The 15,107-nt window shown below is 40.6% G+C and overlaps 1 protein-coding gene across 5 annotated transcripts in view; it reads left to right on the top strand.

Annotated features, from left to right (window-relative positions):
- Positions 1-12,453, top strand: part of aipl1 (aryl hydrocarbon receptor interacting protein-like 1) — a 45,522-nt gene extending 33,069 nt beyond the window's left edge. For 3 of the 5 annotated variants that reach the window (XR_014802184.1, XR_014802183.1, XR_014802182.1), the window contains 6 exons: positions 6,860-7,039; positions 8,562-8,750; positions 9,202-9,378; positions 9,502-9,643; positions 10,028-12,006; positions 12,140-12,453. Coding sequence is in view for 1 of the 5 variants with exons in the window: in XM_084950409.1 (XP_084806535.1) it covers positions 4,549-4,653; positions 6,860-7,039; positions 8,562-8,750; positions 9,202-9,378; positions 9,502-9,643; positions 10,028-10,227 (993 nt within the window). In the remaining 4 variants the exon portion in view is untranslated. Of the gene's footprint in view, positions 1-4,440; positions 4,654-6,859; positions 7,040-8,561; positions 8,751-9,201; positions 9,379-9,501; positions 9,644-10,027; positions 12,066-12,139 lie in introns of those variants that run through there. The other 2 variants (XR_014802181.1, XM_084950409.1) reach the window with 2 other exon arrangements.
- Positions 12,454-15,107: the final 2,654 nt, after the last annotated feature.

Here is a 15,107-nt window from a genome sequence, read left to right as displayed (position 1 = left end):
GAAGAGAGGTCTGAGAGCTAAATATATACCAGTACTCTACTACCACTCATCAGTGAACACTTGCTGTATGCGCAATTGATACCACAATCATCCTTTTAAAATAATGATGTCAAAGTGGGGCTAATTTACAGAAACCCACAAACAGTTCAATGCACTGGCCTGAACAAAGTCATTCTTTACATAAGTATTTGGCAGGTCTCAAATTATCATTAATCTAAACAAAAAGGTTGAGGTTCTCTAACCTAGATTCTAAATGTAAGCCATCTCTTATGCAATTAGCTTTCCAAAAGAAAAAATTAAATAATAAAAAAACATTCATCTATTCAACTAAGTAGGAAAAAAGGTAGGTTGAAAGTTTTCCTTTCAAAGTCAAAGCAGATCAAACCTCAAAACACTAGTGTGCATGAGCCTTCGCATTTGTGTATGATCAAGACTTCCAGTTGAGGTTACTGACTCTGGGCTGAACAGGACGCTTGCATGTGCTTTGCAGAGAGGTTTACACTCGATCAGTTTTTCTCTGGCGATTCGAGGAAGCATTTCTGTGGAAGTGACCAGGGAGGCTGTGATTCACCACGTAACCATCGATTCTGTCACTTCTCCTAAACCTGAGAGATGTGCACATGCATAAACACAGAAGCGATAGACGGTCTGTGACGCAGTCCCATGAACCTGCTCTGTATTGTCAGCAGTGGGAGAACTATTTCGATCCTTCACCGAAAAGTACAAGTTTTGCATGCATACAGTGTATGGCTGCTTTTGCTGTATGTTGTTAAATCTTAAAGCATAGCAAAATATTTTTAAATATATTTTTTCAAGAAGTCTCAGATATTTCCTTCAGATAACTCCTTCAGTAATATCTGATGGAGAGCAAAAACAGAATTAAAATAACTGAATACTGAACTGACTCTGAGGTGAAAATACACCTGACTACATAACTTCTAATGCTTCATGTCTGCTGTGTCAAAGGCCAGCAGAGGCCATTCTACCTTCTCCCTGTGCGTTCTCCGGCTGTATTGACCATGGGTGTGAATGTGAGCCTCAGTGGTTGTCTGTGTCTCTGTGTTAGCCCTCCGACAGACTGACAACCTGTCCAGGCTGTGCCTCACCTCTCAACCCATGGCAGCTGGGATAGTCTCCAGCCCCCCCAAGACCACCATCCTGAATTGGGTAAGCAGGAGAAAATGGGAGGATAGGTTTCAGTAAAATGAGACAATCTTTTGGTGGCAAAATCAAACCATTGTTTCAAAAGTGAAAGCACGTATCAGGTAAACGAGGATGTCTGACATTAAAATTACTATTAAATTTGTAAAGTAGGTCAGTTTACTTAAAGATTTATTTTTTATCACGGTCCATCCTTGACCCAGCATGCATATCATTGTTTCATTGTTATGCAGATGACTCACTGATTTACCAGCTACTGAAACGTAAATCCATGACTCCTCCAAGGGCCTCAGTGGACTGTGTAAAGCAGGGGTGTCAAATATACAGCCTGGGGGCCAGAATTGGCCTGGCAAAGACTCCAATCCAGCCCACTGGACACCTTTGGAAAATGTGAACAACTGCATAGATTTTTACCTGCGTTTTCACAGTTTTAAAGCTTTTTCTATTGATAAAGACCAACCCTGCCATTGCCATTCATACTACACCAAAGTAATAGATAAACAATTACATTTTCTGTGAATTAACAAAAACGTTATATTTCATAATTACAGTACGATGTGAGCAATGAACTAAGAGAACGTTTTATGTAATCACATAGTTCGTTCCTGCCCACTTAAGATCAAAGTTGGTTGTTGTGGCCCATGACAAAAAAAAAGACTGATGTTAACACATAATTTTGTTAATCATTGTGACTGGAACTCCTAACCTCCACAATCTCTGCCTTTTGAGGATTTATATTTTTTTAAATAAACACGTAAATAAATACATAAATGCTCTCATTAAAGTTATCTTTTTTCAGCTACCTGCAAAGGTAAAGCCATTTCTGAGCTTCAGAGACTTTCAGATGGTAATCCATTGCTCAGTTTCATCTCAACTTCATTTTTTGTAACAGTTGTCCAGGTGTCATTGCTTACATAGTCAACTTTAACTAGATCCAAAACCCAGAGGCATGGCTGTTAATTGGCACATACAAACAAGACCTCATGTCCCCCATATTTGCTTCCTTACACTTCCTTACACTGGGTGTCATTTGGTTTTATTTTTACTCACTTTGTGTTTTATTTTATTTTTTTAAACCCTTTCTTTTTGTTCTGTGTTTCAGCACTTTGGTGCACTTTCAAAGTGACCATTCTATAAAACATATGTGTATGTGCATGCATGTGTTTGATGTCTCCTGCTCTTGTGTGCTGGCTCCAAACCTCCCCTCAGTGTCTGTTCCTCCTCCTTTTGCATCTGCCTGATGAGCTCTAAGTGTCAATCTCAAAGAGAAAGAAAGGGTAATCGAGCTATCGCTCGCCTGTCTCCTGTTTACTCTTTGTGCTTTGTTCCCAGCAGCAGCAGAAGCACAAATGGTGTACACATCCATAAACATTATTCTATGTGCGTATATAGTGTGCGTCATGGAGGAAGTCCTCCCACGTGTGTTATGTATATGAATGAAAGGCTTTTTACAAAGTGAACAGCTCCACCCCAGGAAATCCATGACTGTGCTTTCCAGAAATAGAGTATTACTTACTTAAGGTGGAACTACTGCATCACCAATTAGTTTCCAGAAGAACCCAAATATGGCAGAGACTGGGTTGTGCTGCCTGTTGGCAGGACTACTTGTAGATGAACCCATTCTCAAAGCTATGCAAGCATGTGGTTCATCAAAGTGGCGCATTCAATTTCCCACGCTACAATGTACATGCAGAAAATTCTGACGTGCTTGCACGCACACACACACACACACACACACAAATGGACCATAGGCAGAGCAATAGAACAAGGTGTAGGCGTTGTGACGCAAGAAATATGAGTCACTCTGACACAAAGCGGATATAACAGAAACTGCTGTGATAGTATTACCTCTCCAGCAGGTCAGATGTTTTTTGTTGTTGTTGTTTTTTGTTTTTTTTTATTTAAGAAATGACCAGAAATGGTGATACACATGACTTTAAATCTGAAACCTCTCTTGGGACGTGCTATCAGGTTTATGAGTAATTATAGGACTCCAGCGATAGATTGTTCCTCTAAACTCAGAGATATGATGATGCAAAAGGCTGTAACTATAGCAACACAAATCTGCCATCCGAGAGAGGCACTCTGCCATGGACCCATGTTGCATTTTCAGCATTTCACTTTCGAAAAGGAGAGAAGACAGGGCAGGGAGAATGTAGAAGAAGGAGAAATTTATTTATTTATTTTTTTGTAACTGACATTTAAATGTGTTTGTGAAGGTTTTAGTTAACATAAGCACCTCTGTGCCACAAGACTGTGTAAATAGTTTGTTTGTAAAGGCCAGCTTTACACGTGATTCCCTCTAAGAGCTTTACTTTCAAATCAGATGCAATACGATCTAGAAGCGGGCAAACTCCTGCTGCACTGCCCAGGTCTTCCACAAGAGGGGGTGAACTCTGCCTTTACCTTGAGCAGCTGCCAAGTACATACCGAACTATTGCCCAATCCTGTTTGTCACATCAGTGGGGGGAAAAAGGCAAACCTGATAGAAGGTTGCAGCATTTTCCAGGGATATAGAGGTCTTATTTGAACAGAGATTAGACAGCTGCCTCGCTTGATAATTCAATGCGAAACACTGACTTTTCCATGTTGTTGCACAGAGGAAACACAAGCCTATAAAGTTACACAATTGTGAGCGTTGCCAAGGTGCAGTTATTGGGTTTTCTATTTGTGCCATTAGTATGGAATAAGACATTAACACTGGGTAATGCTTGGGAATAATTGCCCCCTCAAACTGCTTGCAGACTTTGTTAGCAAACACTACGGGGCACTTGGATAACACACCCGCACACATGCACACAGGCACTGCACAGATGGGAGACAGATGTTTCATAGACAAGGTCAAGGAGTCCATAGAGTAATTGTCTGCTCCACCATTTCTCAGTATTCTCTGCATTGTTTGGATCACCACATCCACATAAATCCTGGAAATTTCCTCTGGAATGGAAACCATTCCAGTTTTGCTCTTGTAGACCTGTACAGCGTTTTCTTTTCATGTTTTATCTCTAGCACAAACACACACACAAACACACAGTTAAACACGCACATTAGGACTTTTCATCCAGGCAAATGTTGACATTAAATCTAAAGAAACTTAAATCCATCCCAATTAAATCTAGTCCTGGATTGTTGTTTCATTTGTTATCGTCCTCTTTCTGGAGGTTTCCTGGGTGTTTAGAGAAAGTGCTGAGGATGAGTGCTACAGAGGGATGATGGGACATAAGGAGAGGAGGAGAAGTTTCTAATCTCATTATCTCTGCCTAAACTAATCCACCACAATCGACACCGCCAAATCATCAACAAGCTTTTACATATATTGTACCCATCACAACACAGACACAAACCTCTGTGTGAGATATATGCTTTGTAATTTAAGGCGAGGTAAAGATGTCGGATATGAAAGACGCACTCCTGCTGGGATCAGAAGGAATTAAGAAAACTATCCTGCATGGAGGGAGTGGAGACATTCCAAAGTTTGTCACAGGAGTGAAGGTACTGTAGGCCGACTTCATTTAAACTTTTGGATTATTCTACCACGGATAGGCATAAAAAAACATTTGACTTCATATTGTCTCCGGAGCCCAAAATTAATCGTATTTGACCATTTTTCATGTGATAGGTTAAATTAAAATTATAACTCACAAAGCGAGAAATATAACTCATACTAAAACTGCAGTTTTAATATGTGCACATAATTATCATAGTGTCATCAGCATCACAAGACCATGCAGAAGAAGGAAGGCAGCGACTCTGTTATAACACTGTTGTCTGTGGCTAATTTTGATTTTAAGCAGAGCAGATGTACCTTTTTTTTAGTTACAAAGGAACAGAATGACTGTCTGCACAATGAGTTCAGGAGCTAACTGTGTGTTGCACTTCCTTGAAGTAGTATTTTAATATACACAAAATTAACAATAAAGGAACACAGTTCAGAAAGTTGAACAACAGAGTACAGAAGTTCATATATTTAGCTTTTTAAATATATGAACCATTTGATGATAATGGTGCTGACGATGATGCCCTTCTTACTTGCAATTTATGGATTTTATCTCCATACTTTGTGCTTATTATTTAATAATTCAAAGCGCCGCAGGAGGGGCAAAGAGGGATGAGCATGCTCAAGTTACTGCAGTTCCCAAGTTATTGCCAGTAGAGGTCGATAGAAGATGTAGCGGTTTATAACATTTTAATGAGATTTTAATTTTATTTTATGACAAAATAAATTATAAGACTGAATTTGAAAAAATGGCTTGGACGTTAAAGACGTATGAAGTTCTCCTTATCTCAGTTACATTATGTGTCACTCCTGATCGAGGCTAACTGACTGTCTCATACCCTGTTCTTGTGTTTTCCTAATAATGTTTACTACTCGTTTCTCATGTGCCACTGAAGCCTTTCACAAGGGTCATGAACTCATTGATGAATTGTACTGGTGCTGCGCATTAAAGAACTGGTTTTTCTTTGTTACTACAGCTTGCACACAGTTCTTTTAAAAGGTTTCCATTCCTTGGATATTACAGAACCAGGCAACCTTGGCATGTGTGACCTTCCTCCTGTCTGTCTCCTTTGTTGAGTAACTGAGCTGTGTGAAGCTCGTGACGTAACATTTTTGTTGAGATGCTCAAATTTCACTGTTATTCAGACCCATATTTCACCATAATATCTTTTCTCATCACTGAGGTTTGAATACTTCTGTAAAGTACTGTGTAAAAATCTTGAGTCAACCTTAATTTCTTTATCTTTTGCTTCCAAGAAGCCAGACTTTTTTGTCATTTTTAAAGTGGTCTTGAGGCTTTCTGAAGCTCTTTTAAAACTGTTCCTTTGGACATTGGCTGCTTTTACATTTTCAGCCCAGTCCTCGTCATATAAAAAGGCACCTAAGTCAAGAGATCAACCAGTGTTGTGGCTACACACAACAGTCAACGTAGCAAAGAGACTATTTTAAATTGTGTCTTTAGGCACTTTTTTACCAGCAGCCGGTTGCAAAAGCAAATCATTTGTTCCAATTTCTTTTGTTGAATCTATGAAAAATGCCAAAGATAACACAGTTTGACAGACATAAAATTTTATTTTTGCACCAACAGGTGATTGCCAAAGAGCTGTTAGCTGAAAACTTGGTATATCTCCTCGTGGTATACAATGTGTCCCTGAAAGACACCGGATAACATAAACAGTATCTGAAATTCATGTCTTTAAGAATAGGAGAAAATCTGAAGCCTCATCTGAAATCAGTGGAAGGGTGGCTGTTAATAAGCTATTCTTATAGAAGGGAAAGAGGAGGGGAAAAGGCTGAGGGGTGCAAAACTGCACAAGAACTGGACTGAAAATCAGGTCCAACAGGTTTGATGGAGTGATGAATTCAAATTTGACATTTTTGGTTCAGCTCAGGAGAACACAGAGGCTCTTTAGTGGTTTAAGGGTGTTGGCGATCTTGTTAAAATTGGTGAAATTATGAATGGAGATGAGTTCAGGCAGATTTTGATCCATCATGCAGCACCATCAGGAAAGCATTTGATTGACAGTGGCTTCATTTTTGTACAAACCTTCTATATTGTGTTTTTCCATTACGTTTGCACGTTTCAATAAAACACTTAACTATTTCCTATTTTCCTAGCAAATATGAAGAAATAACAGGCGACTCTACTGTATGTAGCAGATTCACACGGCATGGGCCTTTTTCTCCTTACTATTTATCCAGGTGACCTTCCACTTCCGCACGCAGCTGTGTGACGACGAGCGCACGGTGATAGATGACAGCAAAGCGGTTGGAACACCCATGGAGATAGTGATTGGCAACATGTTTAAGCTGGACATCTGGGAGACCCTGTTGTCCTCTATGAGGATCGGTGAAGTGGCGGAGTTCTGGTGTGACACCGTTGTAAGTGCTAATAAAAGCTTTGGTTTTGTATTTATTTGATTGCACGCTCCCTAATTTTCTCACTCGTCTAACTCAAAGTGGATTACATCCTGTTGATCCAAACTTAGTCTGAAAAGTGTGTCCGTGCAGACAGAATGACATCATGCTGCAGATGTGTGAGTTATAAACAATGCTTCAAATAACAAGGAAACAAAATAACACAGGATGTGTTCCAGATATAGAGGTTGAAGGTTAAGGTATATATGGGACACACAAGTCTTCATAACTTTTGGGTTAGAAGAAAAACTAAATCATCATTTTGTGGTTTTAAACAAACATTCATGCAGCAATAATAACAAGTCGGGTACCGGCTAAAGTTTTACTTTTAATTCACTGAATATATGATTGTTTTTATGAATAATGTCATCTCATACAGGTAAACAAAGACAGATAAAAACTAACAGATAAACAGATCGATCCCTGCAACAGGCTTTATAATATAGACATGCTACCTCAGAATATGTTGTCACATGTTATGTAATCCATAACTTTTTAACTTTTTATGCTAGCGCATGTATGTGTGTGTGTGTGTGTGTGTGTGTGTGTGTGTGTGTGTGTGTGTGTGTGTGTGCAAGAGACAGATGGATCGAGGCATACTGTCATTAATCCGCAGCAGCCTCACTTTTCCCTAATCGGCTCTGACTCCTGCTGAATCAGCACTACTGACTCCCCTCCACTCTGATTAGATTTGATGGGGCTTAGAGCTTTTATTCACTCCAAACAACACGTCTGCACGACATAGCCTGCTCCACTGGCTGTGTCGTGCGCTGCCACTCTTCACCCAGCAGAGGGCAAACATAACTTGTTAAGAAAACAAGCTCCAGGGAATGCTGAGTAACTCAATGTAAAATGTTTAGTGCAAAGCTTCAAGATTCTTTATTGTAATTATGCAGTCACATAATGAAATTCTTTGTGTTTACGTGTCAGCTTAAAACAGGCGGGATTTAAAACAGAAACACACATTAAATAGGCAAACATCCTGGAGCTCATCCCAGCTACCACAGGGCGAGAGGCGGGGCACACCCTGGACAGATCAATAGGGAAACAATTAAAAGTAATATGTATGGCGTGTTTCAAAGGGCTGTCCTGTTACTTTTCAAGCAATAAAATTATATCTCTGTGCTGGATTATTAGAGCAGAATTAATAGTGTCACAATGAATATGAGTGTGATCACAGTTCAGCTTCTAAGCATCTTTAAACCTGTTCATTTGGTGTAAATTATGTATATAAATGCAATCCATTATTATTATTATTTATTATAATGTATGAGCAATGTTCAGTCAGAACGATAACAGTGTTTTTTTTAGTTGCTGAATGATGCCATATCACCATAAAACATATAAATATTTAACAGACAGCCATTTCAAAGACACCAAATAATGTAAAAAAAACTCATGAGGCACAGACTAAAAGTCATGGACTGTTTCGTGATCCACCTCAGTCACTTTAAGTCTTGTATCACCTTGTGATCCTCCTTTCCAGCACACTGGTGTCTATCCACTGGTGTCCAAAAGCATGCGGCGCATCGCTGAGGGCAAAGACCCAGTCGACTGGCACATCCATACGTGCGGCATGGCCAACATGTTTGCCTACCACAGCCTTGGCTATGAAGACCTGGATGAGCTGATGAAGGAACCAAAGCCGCTCTACTTCGTCCTGGAGCTGCTCAAGGTGAGAAAGAAGAAAGACAACCTGCAAGCTCGCCTACCAAATAAATGCCTTTTAAATTAGGAATATATTTGCATTAAAGGGGTTTAGCATATCTAGACGGGGATGTCAAACTCACTGTACACTTTGATCATAAATGGGCTGTCAGTATAAAGAAGTTTAATTTCACACTTAATCCCTGAGATGTCTGAGTATTAGAAAAAGATTTCAAAGTATATCTCAGTTTTTCTGCATAACAAAGAAACACTGCTGTAGTAAATGAAAGAAATCTGTCAGTATGACTCTTGTGAGTTGTGAGAAATAAATATTTAAAATTAGGGAACAAGTTCTGGTAGCCGGGATTGGAGTCTTTGCCAGGTCTATTTTGGCCCTCAGGCCTTATGTTTGACATCCCGGCTCTGTAGTATAATTGATGGAAAACTGAAGTCCGTGTATGTGCACGTGTGGCTGACAGGTGCAGCAGCCCAGCGAGTACGACAGGGAGACGTGGGCTCTGAGTGATGAGGAGAGGCTGAAGGCCGTTCCCGTGCTGCACGGCCAGGGAAACAAACTCTACAAACAGGGACGTTACCAAGAAGCCACACAGAAATACAAGGAGGCCATCATCTGCATTAAAAATGTTCAGACCAAGGTTAATACTTCAAAAAATGGATCCAAGGCAGAATTTTATTTTCCTCCATAAAGAAATTCCTTTACAAAGCACTGATTTTTCATCATTATAGGCATGACTTTGAACCTCTTCCTCCCTTATCAGGAGAAAGCATGGGATGTCCCATGGATGAAGCTGGAGAAGATGGCCAACACTTTAACACTTAACTACTGCCAATGTTTGCTCCGCATGGAGGAGTACTACGAGGTCATTGAGCACACAACCGACATTATCAATCAGCACCCAGGTTTGTCACTCATCACAAGCTTTTTAACTCGAGCAAGCGAGGGATCTTAAAGCAGGGGGAGAATTCTTTGCCAAGAGTATTATCACACTTTCCAGCCAGTTGTGAAAGACTGTCACATGGTTTACAGTTTATTCAGGCTTTTTTATATGCCAGGCATGTTTTCATACTGTGAGAATGAGCGTGTGAATTTTTTTATGACGCTTGTAATTGCAGGTTGCATAGTCCCGTTAAAGTCTGATCCTGGTGCCTGTGCGTGTTTTTATCATTCATAGACCTAAACGGTTATGTCAGTTATGTCTTCTCTCACTGCAGAGCTGCATATTTCTATCGTATGACTGCCTGCTTGCAAATGCATAAACAAACAAGCTTATATTTGTCCTGCAGGCATAGTTAAGGCCTACTACCTGCGAGGGAAGGCCCACGTGGAGGTGTGGAACGAGGCGGAGGCCCGGCAGGATTTCAGCAGGGTGCTGGACCTGAACCCGGGCATGAAAAAGGCTGTTAAGAAGGAAGTGGCCATACTTAACATGCGTATGGAAGAGAAGAACGAAGAAGACAAGCTCAAATACAAAGGCATGTTTTGACCTGATGAGACTGAGAGCTGATCGACTAAAGAAGAATTCAGCTGTTAAATATCAAACCTCTGCACAGGATACTCACCTGCATGAGAGTATCTGATAAAATGATCCATCTTATAAACTGCAAGGTTGCATCAAACTCCAAATTATATCTGACAACGTGTGTAAAAATGAAACGAAGGACTTTTCACTGTTAAAACCTGACTTATTGTGGTTTATATGTTGTGGATTTGCATTATGATTAAATTGTAATTAATATTTGTTTGTATTTTGACTCCATTGTTAAGCATGGCCAAAATATGCACCCAAATGCTATAAGTCAGATTAAAGAGTAGAATAACTGGCTTTAACGCTTAAACACTTGATGTGATACTCTTACTAAACCTCTTAAACTAAAGCTGAAAGTCTGTACTTTAGTCATATCTTGATTATTTGATTTAAACTCCATTGTGTTGGTGTACAAAATTACAAAACCTTGTGGACCAAACTGTATATCCCTGAAGCCAGAAGCCATTTAGCACAAAGCCTGAGAAGGAAGAGAGATCTTCCAGCAAAACGGAAAACTGTGGTTATAATTTGTGACCTTTGGACTAACCTGGTTGTTTTTTTAACCATTTTGCTGTCATTTATACTCTAACCATTTGATGGTTATAATACAGTTTTTCTCAAATGCTAAAACACAAAAGCCAATCCTGTAACCCAAATGACCAGTAGTCTAAACACATTTACTAAATGTAGCCACCATATTCCAGTACCATAAACACATGTCACATGAAGACACAATTCACAAAACACAACCCTCTGTACTCATAAATCTAAACACATTTTTCCTTGCTAAAACACATGTTGCAAAACAACTCTGCTCATATTCTCAAATGAAAGCCCATGTGATGCAAAATGCTTGCCACAGTCACCAATCTTTGAACACAGGGAACACACCTGGCGTCAGTCACTACACACAACGACTCAAAATTGAAGACACCCGTTGCTAATGATGTGACCCCACCTATAAAAGCATAGTTTGGTGAAGATGCCAAACAATCACAATGGATGAAGGCATTCGAGTGTGCGGAAGGAGAAGAGCTGCAGGCCAAAGAGGAAGAGGGGTTGAGATCAGAGGAGGAAGAGGTGAAGGCCTAAGAAGAAGAGGAGTTCGGAGCAGAGGAGGAAGAGAAGGAGGCCAACAAGAGAGAGGAGAAGGTCCAGGTGGGAGAAGAAGACAACCTCGCACCATCATAACAGATGATATGCGAGCAACAGTAATTGATCATGTCATTGGCCATGGCATGACAATGGCTGAAGCGGGATGAAGAGTACATCCAAACCTGAGTAGGTTCACCGTGGCCACCATTATCAAGGCATTTAGACAACACAACAGGTATAGTACGCTATTGCTTTCTTTGTCACACTACAGTTTTACAGGCCTGTGAAAGTGGTCTGTTACTTTACATGTAGTTTTACATATAAATCAGTCAATTGACAACACATGTTTCTTTCTTTAGAGCTGAAAGGATGCCACATAGAGGTGGGAGGGTTGCCATATTCACAGCGGCACAAGAAACCCTCATTGCAGATATGGTCCGTGAGAACAACTGCATTAGACTCCGAGAGATCAGAGACAAAGTCATTGCACATAATGTAAACTTTGAGAACATTGATGCTGTCAGCGTGTCCACAATAGACAGAGTTCTCCGGCGCCAACAGATGAGGATGAAACAGGTCTACAGGGTTCCCTTTGAGCGCAACTCTGCGCGACACATAGAACAACGTTACGAGTATGTGCAAGTACATATACATCCATGTCCACAGTACAGTTAGTGGACATACTGTGTTGCTTAGTGGCCTACATTACTTCTGGACAATACTGTGCTACCTGATTGACCGTTCTGAACACCTGTACGCTTTTCCATGTTCACAGAGGATAATGCAGTTGGACGCGATGGCCAGACCCCATGAGTACCTCTTCCTGGATGAGGCTGGCTTCAACCTCCAGAAACGAAGGCGAAGAGGCCGTAACATCATTGGCCAAAGAGCCATCACTGAGGTTCCTGGCCAACGGGGGGGTAATATTACTCTTTGTGCAGCTATGGGTACGGAGGGGCTTGTCCACCGGCATGCTGTCCTTGGGTCTTACAACACCCAACGTCTCCTCACCTTTCTAGAGGAGCTAAAAGACATCCTCCTGGACCGTCAACAACACCATCCTAGGCTAGCACATCACATGTATGTGATCATTTGGGACAACATCCGCTTCCACAAAATACACCAAATCAGAGAGTGGTTCACCACCAACAGTGACCACTTTTTAAACGTCTGTCTACCACCCTACTCCCCTTTCCTGAACCCTATAGAGGAGTTCTTCTCATCATGGAGATGGAAGGTGTATGACAGACAGCCATACACAAGAGAGAACCTCGTACGGGCAATGGAGCTGGCCTGTGCTGACATCCCAGTGGAGGCCTTCCAGGGATGGATTCGCCATTCCAGGGCGTTTTTTCCCGCGGTGCCTAGCAAGGGACAATATAGCCTGTGATGTGGATGAGGTGATGTGGCCCAATGCAGCTCGGCGACATGATGCCGCACAGTGACTGTGTGTAATACTGTAAAAAGACCGTGTAGACAATAAAAAAGACTTCACACCCTGATCATGTTTCCGAGAGTACTGTTGTGTGCGATAGATTCTGTTTTTGCATTGAGTTGTGTTACAGTAGTGTACGTACATGCAGGATGTTTTTATAGTCTTCATGTGAAACTCACAAATCTAAATGCCTAATCCTCTGCAGGGTTCTATGACAATCCGTTACTGTACAGTTTATAAAAATATGCATTGGCAGTTATGAACCAAAGAACCTTCTCACAAATTGAGCATTGTGTTTTCAATTGTTTTGCTGTAGTGTGTAATGCTGTGTATAGTGTTTACAGTTTTGACAGCTTCGAGCTGCTCTCTTGGTGTGGGAGTTTGAGTTTTGCAGTGGGAAGGTGTGGTTGTGTTTATGTAGCTTTAGAGAAGGGTGTTGTGTTTGGACATTGGGGGACCTGGTGGTAACGTTTGACATGTGTTTTAGCATTTGAGAAAAACTGTAACTTGGCATTTGCTCTATACTATGGAGACAGGGTTGTGGTTATCTTAGTTTTTAAAGGCCACAAAGAAAGGGAGTACATTTATTTTCCACAAATTAAAATATTTTTTAAAGCTACTGTTCCTGTTTGCAACGTTGTTGACTCATCGAACTCATCGATCATCTGATAATTTTTCCATTAAATGACTCGATTCGGGACCAGATGCTCATTATGAATGTGCCAGTAATTTAACTAAGTGGCAATGACCTGAGTTGTGTGAATATTGTGGAAAATTTTAAATATTATCAAGTCGTCCTGTTAAAAACTGAGAAATTACTTTCTTAGTCTTGCGGAAACGCTGAACGTCCACAAGATGGAGCTCTAACTGTAGCTATACCTCTGCAGCAACCTGATCCCTGATGGGAAAATTACTCTGTCTCAGCAGCATTCACATCTGTCACAGGAGTGTGGCCACTGAAAACTACTCCTTACTCCCTTCATATATTTACAAATGTACTGTAAGCTGAACATAAACTGAACAGGAGACAAACACTCGTGAACGACACAACTGATTTTAAGTAAATGCTTTAAGAAGAAAATACACTGAAAGCAGACGTGCCCCTGCGTGTACACTGAGATAATATACTAGCTCAGTAGCATGACATCATACTGAGAGCTGGGTTTAATTCAGGGAATCCCCGTTTATCAGTGCTTTCCACCCAGCATCCCTATAACAGGTCACAGGTGAATGCTAATGCACCATCAAATGATGATGAAAATCAATAGAAATGTATTAAGAAACACACACACACACACACGACATTCAACACAGGCCATTAACACCCCCTTTATGCATTTGTTATTCGGGAGGTTTGCCTGGTTTAACGCAAGTAAACAAGTAGAATAACATGGTGGTTTAATAGAGAGCCCATTAGAAACCGGATGCTGTCTATCTCAAGAGGATCCTCTTCACACATCTAACAACGTATTTTCCAAATAAATAAATAATATATGTCTCTAAATCTGTTCCCAAACTTTGATTTATAAAGATTTGATTTATGGTGAATTGTGTCACTGAACTGCAGCCCAAACATGCCACAACAGCAAATTCTGCATAGCAGCACAACTCGCCATTGGCTCTCGTCCATAAAGCGCTGGTGCTGATGTTGGGAGCGGGGCAGGGAAGGGAGGAGGAGGAGTGGAAGGAGGAAGAAGGGAGGGGGCTCGACAGCCCTGCTTCGCCCGCTTTCAACAGTGCAATGCGCCAAGTTAGCCACAGAGAGCTAGTTACACGGCGGAAGTACAGCGATCATGTAGGCAAAATAAAACGCTGCGAATGTCACATTATAGGAGAAGTACATGAAAGCATGATTTCTGAGATTTTTTGTCATTTTGTTTCGGATTGGACTCTGTGTTTTAATGTCAACTTTGTATTTATTTTACTTTACTGTGTAGCTAACCTATCCAAAAAAGTTGTTGTCTCTTATTTTTTATACTTATATTGCAGTAACTTGGTAAAGGCACGTGTTCACGGAATTTCATTCACTATAAGCTATTTGGAGTTTGGGGTTGTGCCAAAGGACATTAGTATGGCCCATTATAATTTATCATGAGTTACACGGATCTGTGCAAAAGTCTTTAGCCAGACTTTTTTGAAATGGTCTTGCTTGTTTGTTAAGTCACTTAATGATGAGTCATTCGAACTCAACCGATGAATCAGTGTTGACACTTACCAGACAACTTATCAAAGAATCCATTTTAAATATTATCTTTATATTGTGTTACTAGCAAATGCTCACAAAAACACACAAACTGTTAAGAAGTAG

The sequence above is a fragment of the Perissodus microlepis genome, chromosome 14, assembly GCF_051167445.1.
Source record: "Perissodus microlepis isolate ML-2025 ecotype Zambia chromosome 14, ASM5116744v1, whole genome shotgun sequence".
In the NCBI taxonomy this organism is placed as follows: Eukaryota; Metazoa; Chordata; class Actinopteri; order Cichliformes; family Cichlidae; genus Perissodus; species Perissodus microlepis.
Note: the sequence above shows the minus strand (reverse complement) of the source record. Positions and strands in the feature narration are given on the sequence as shown.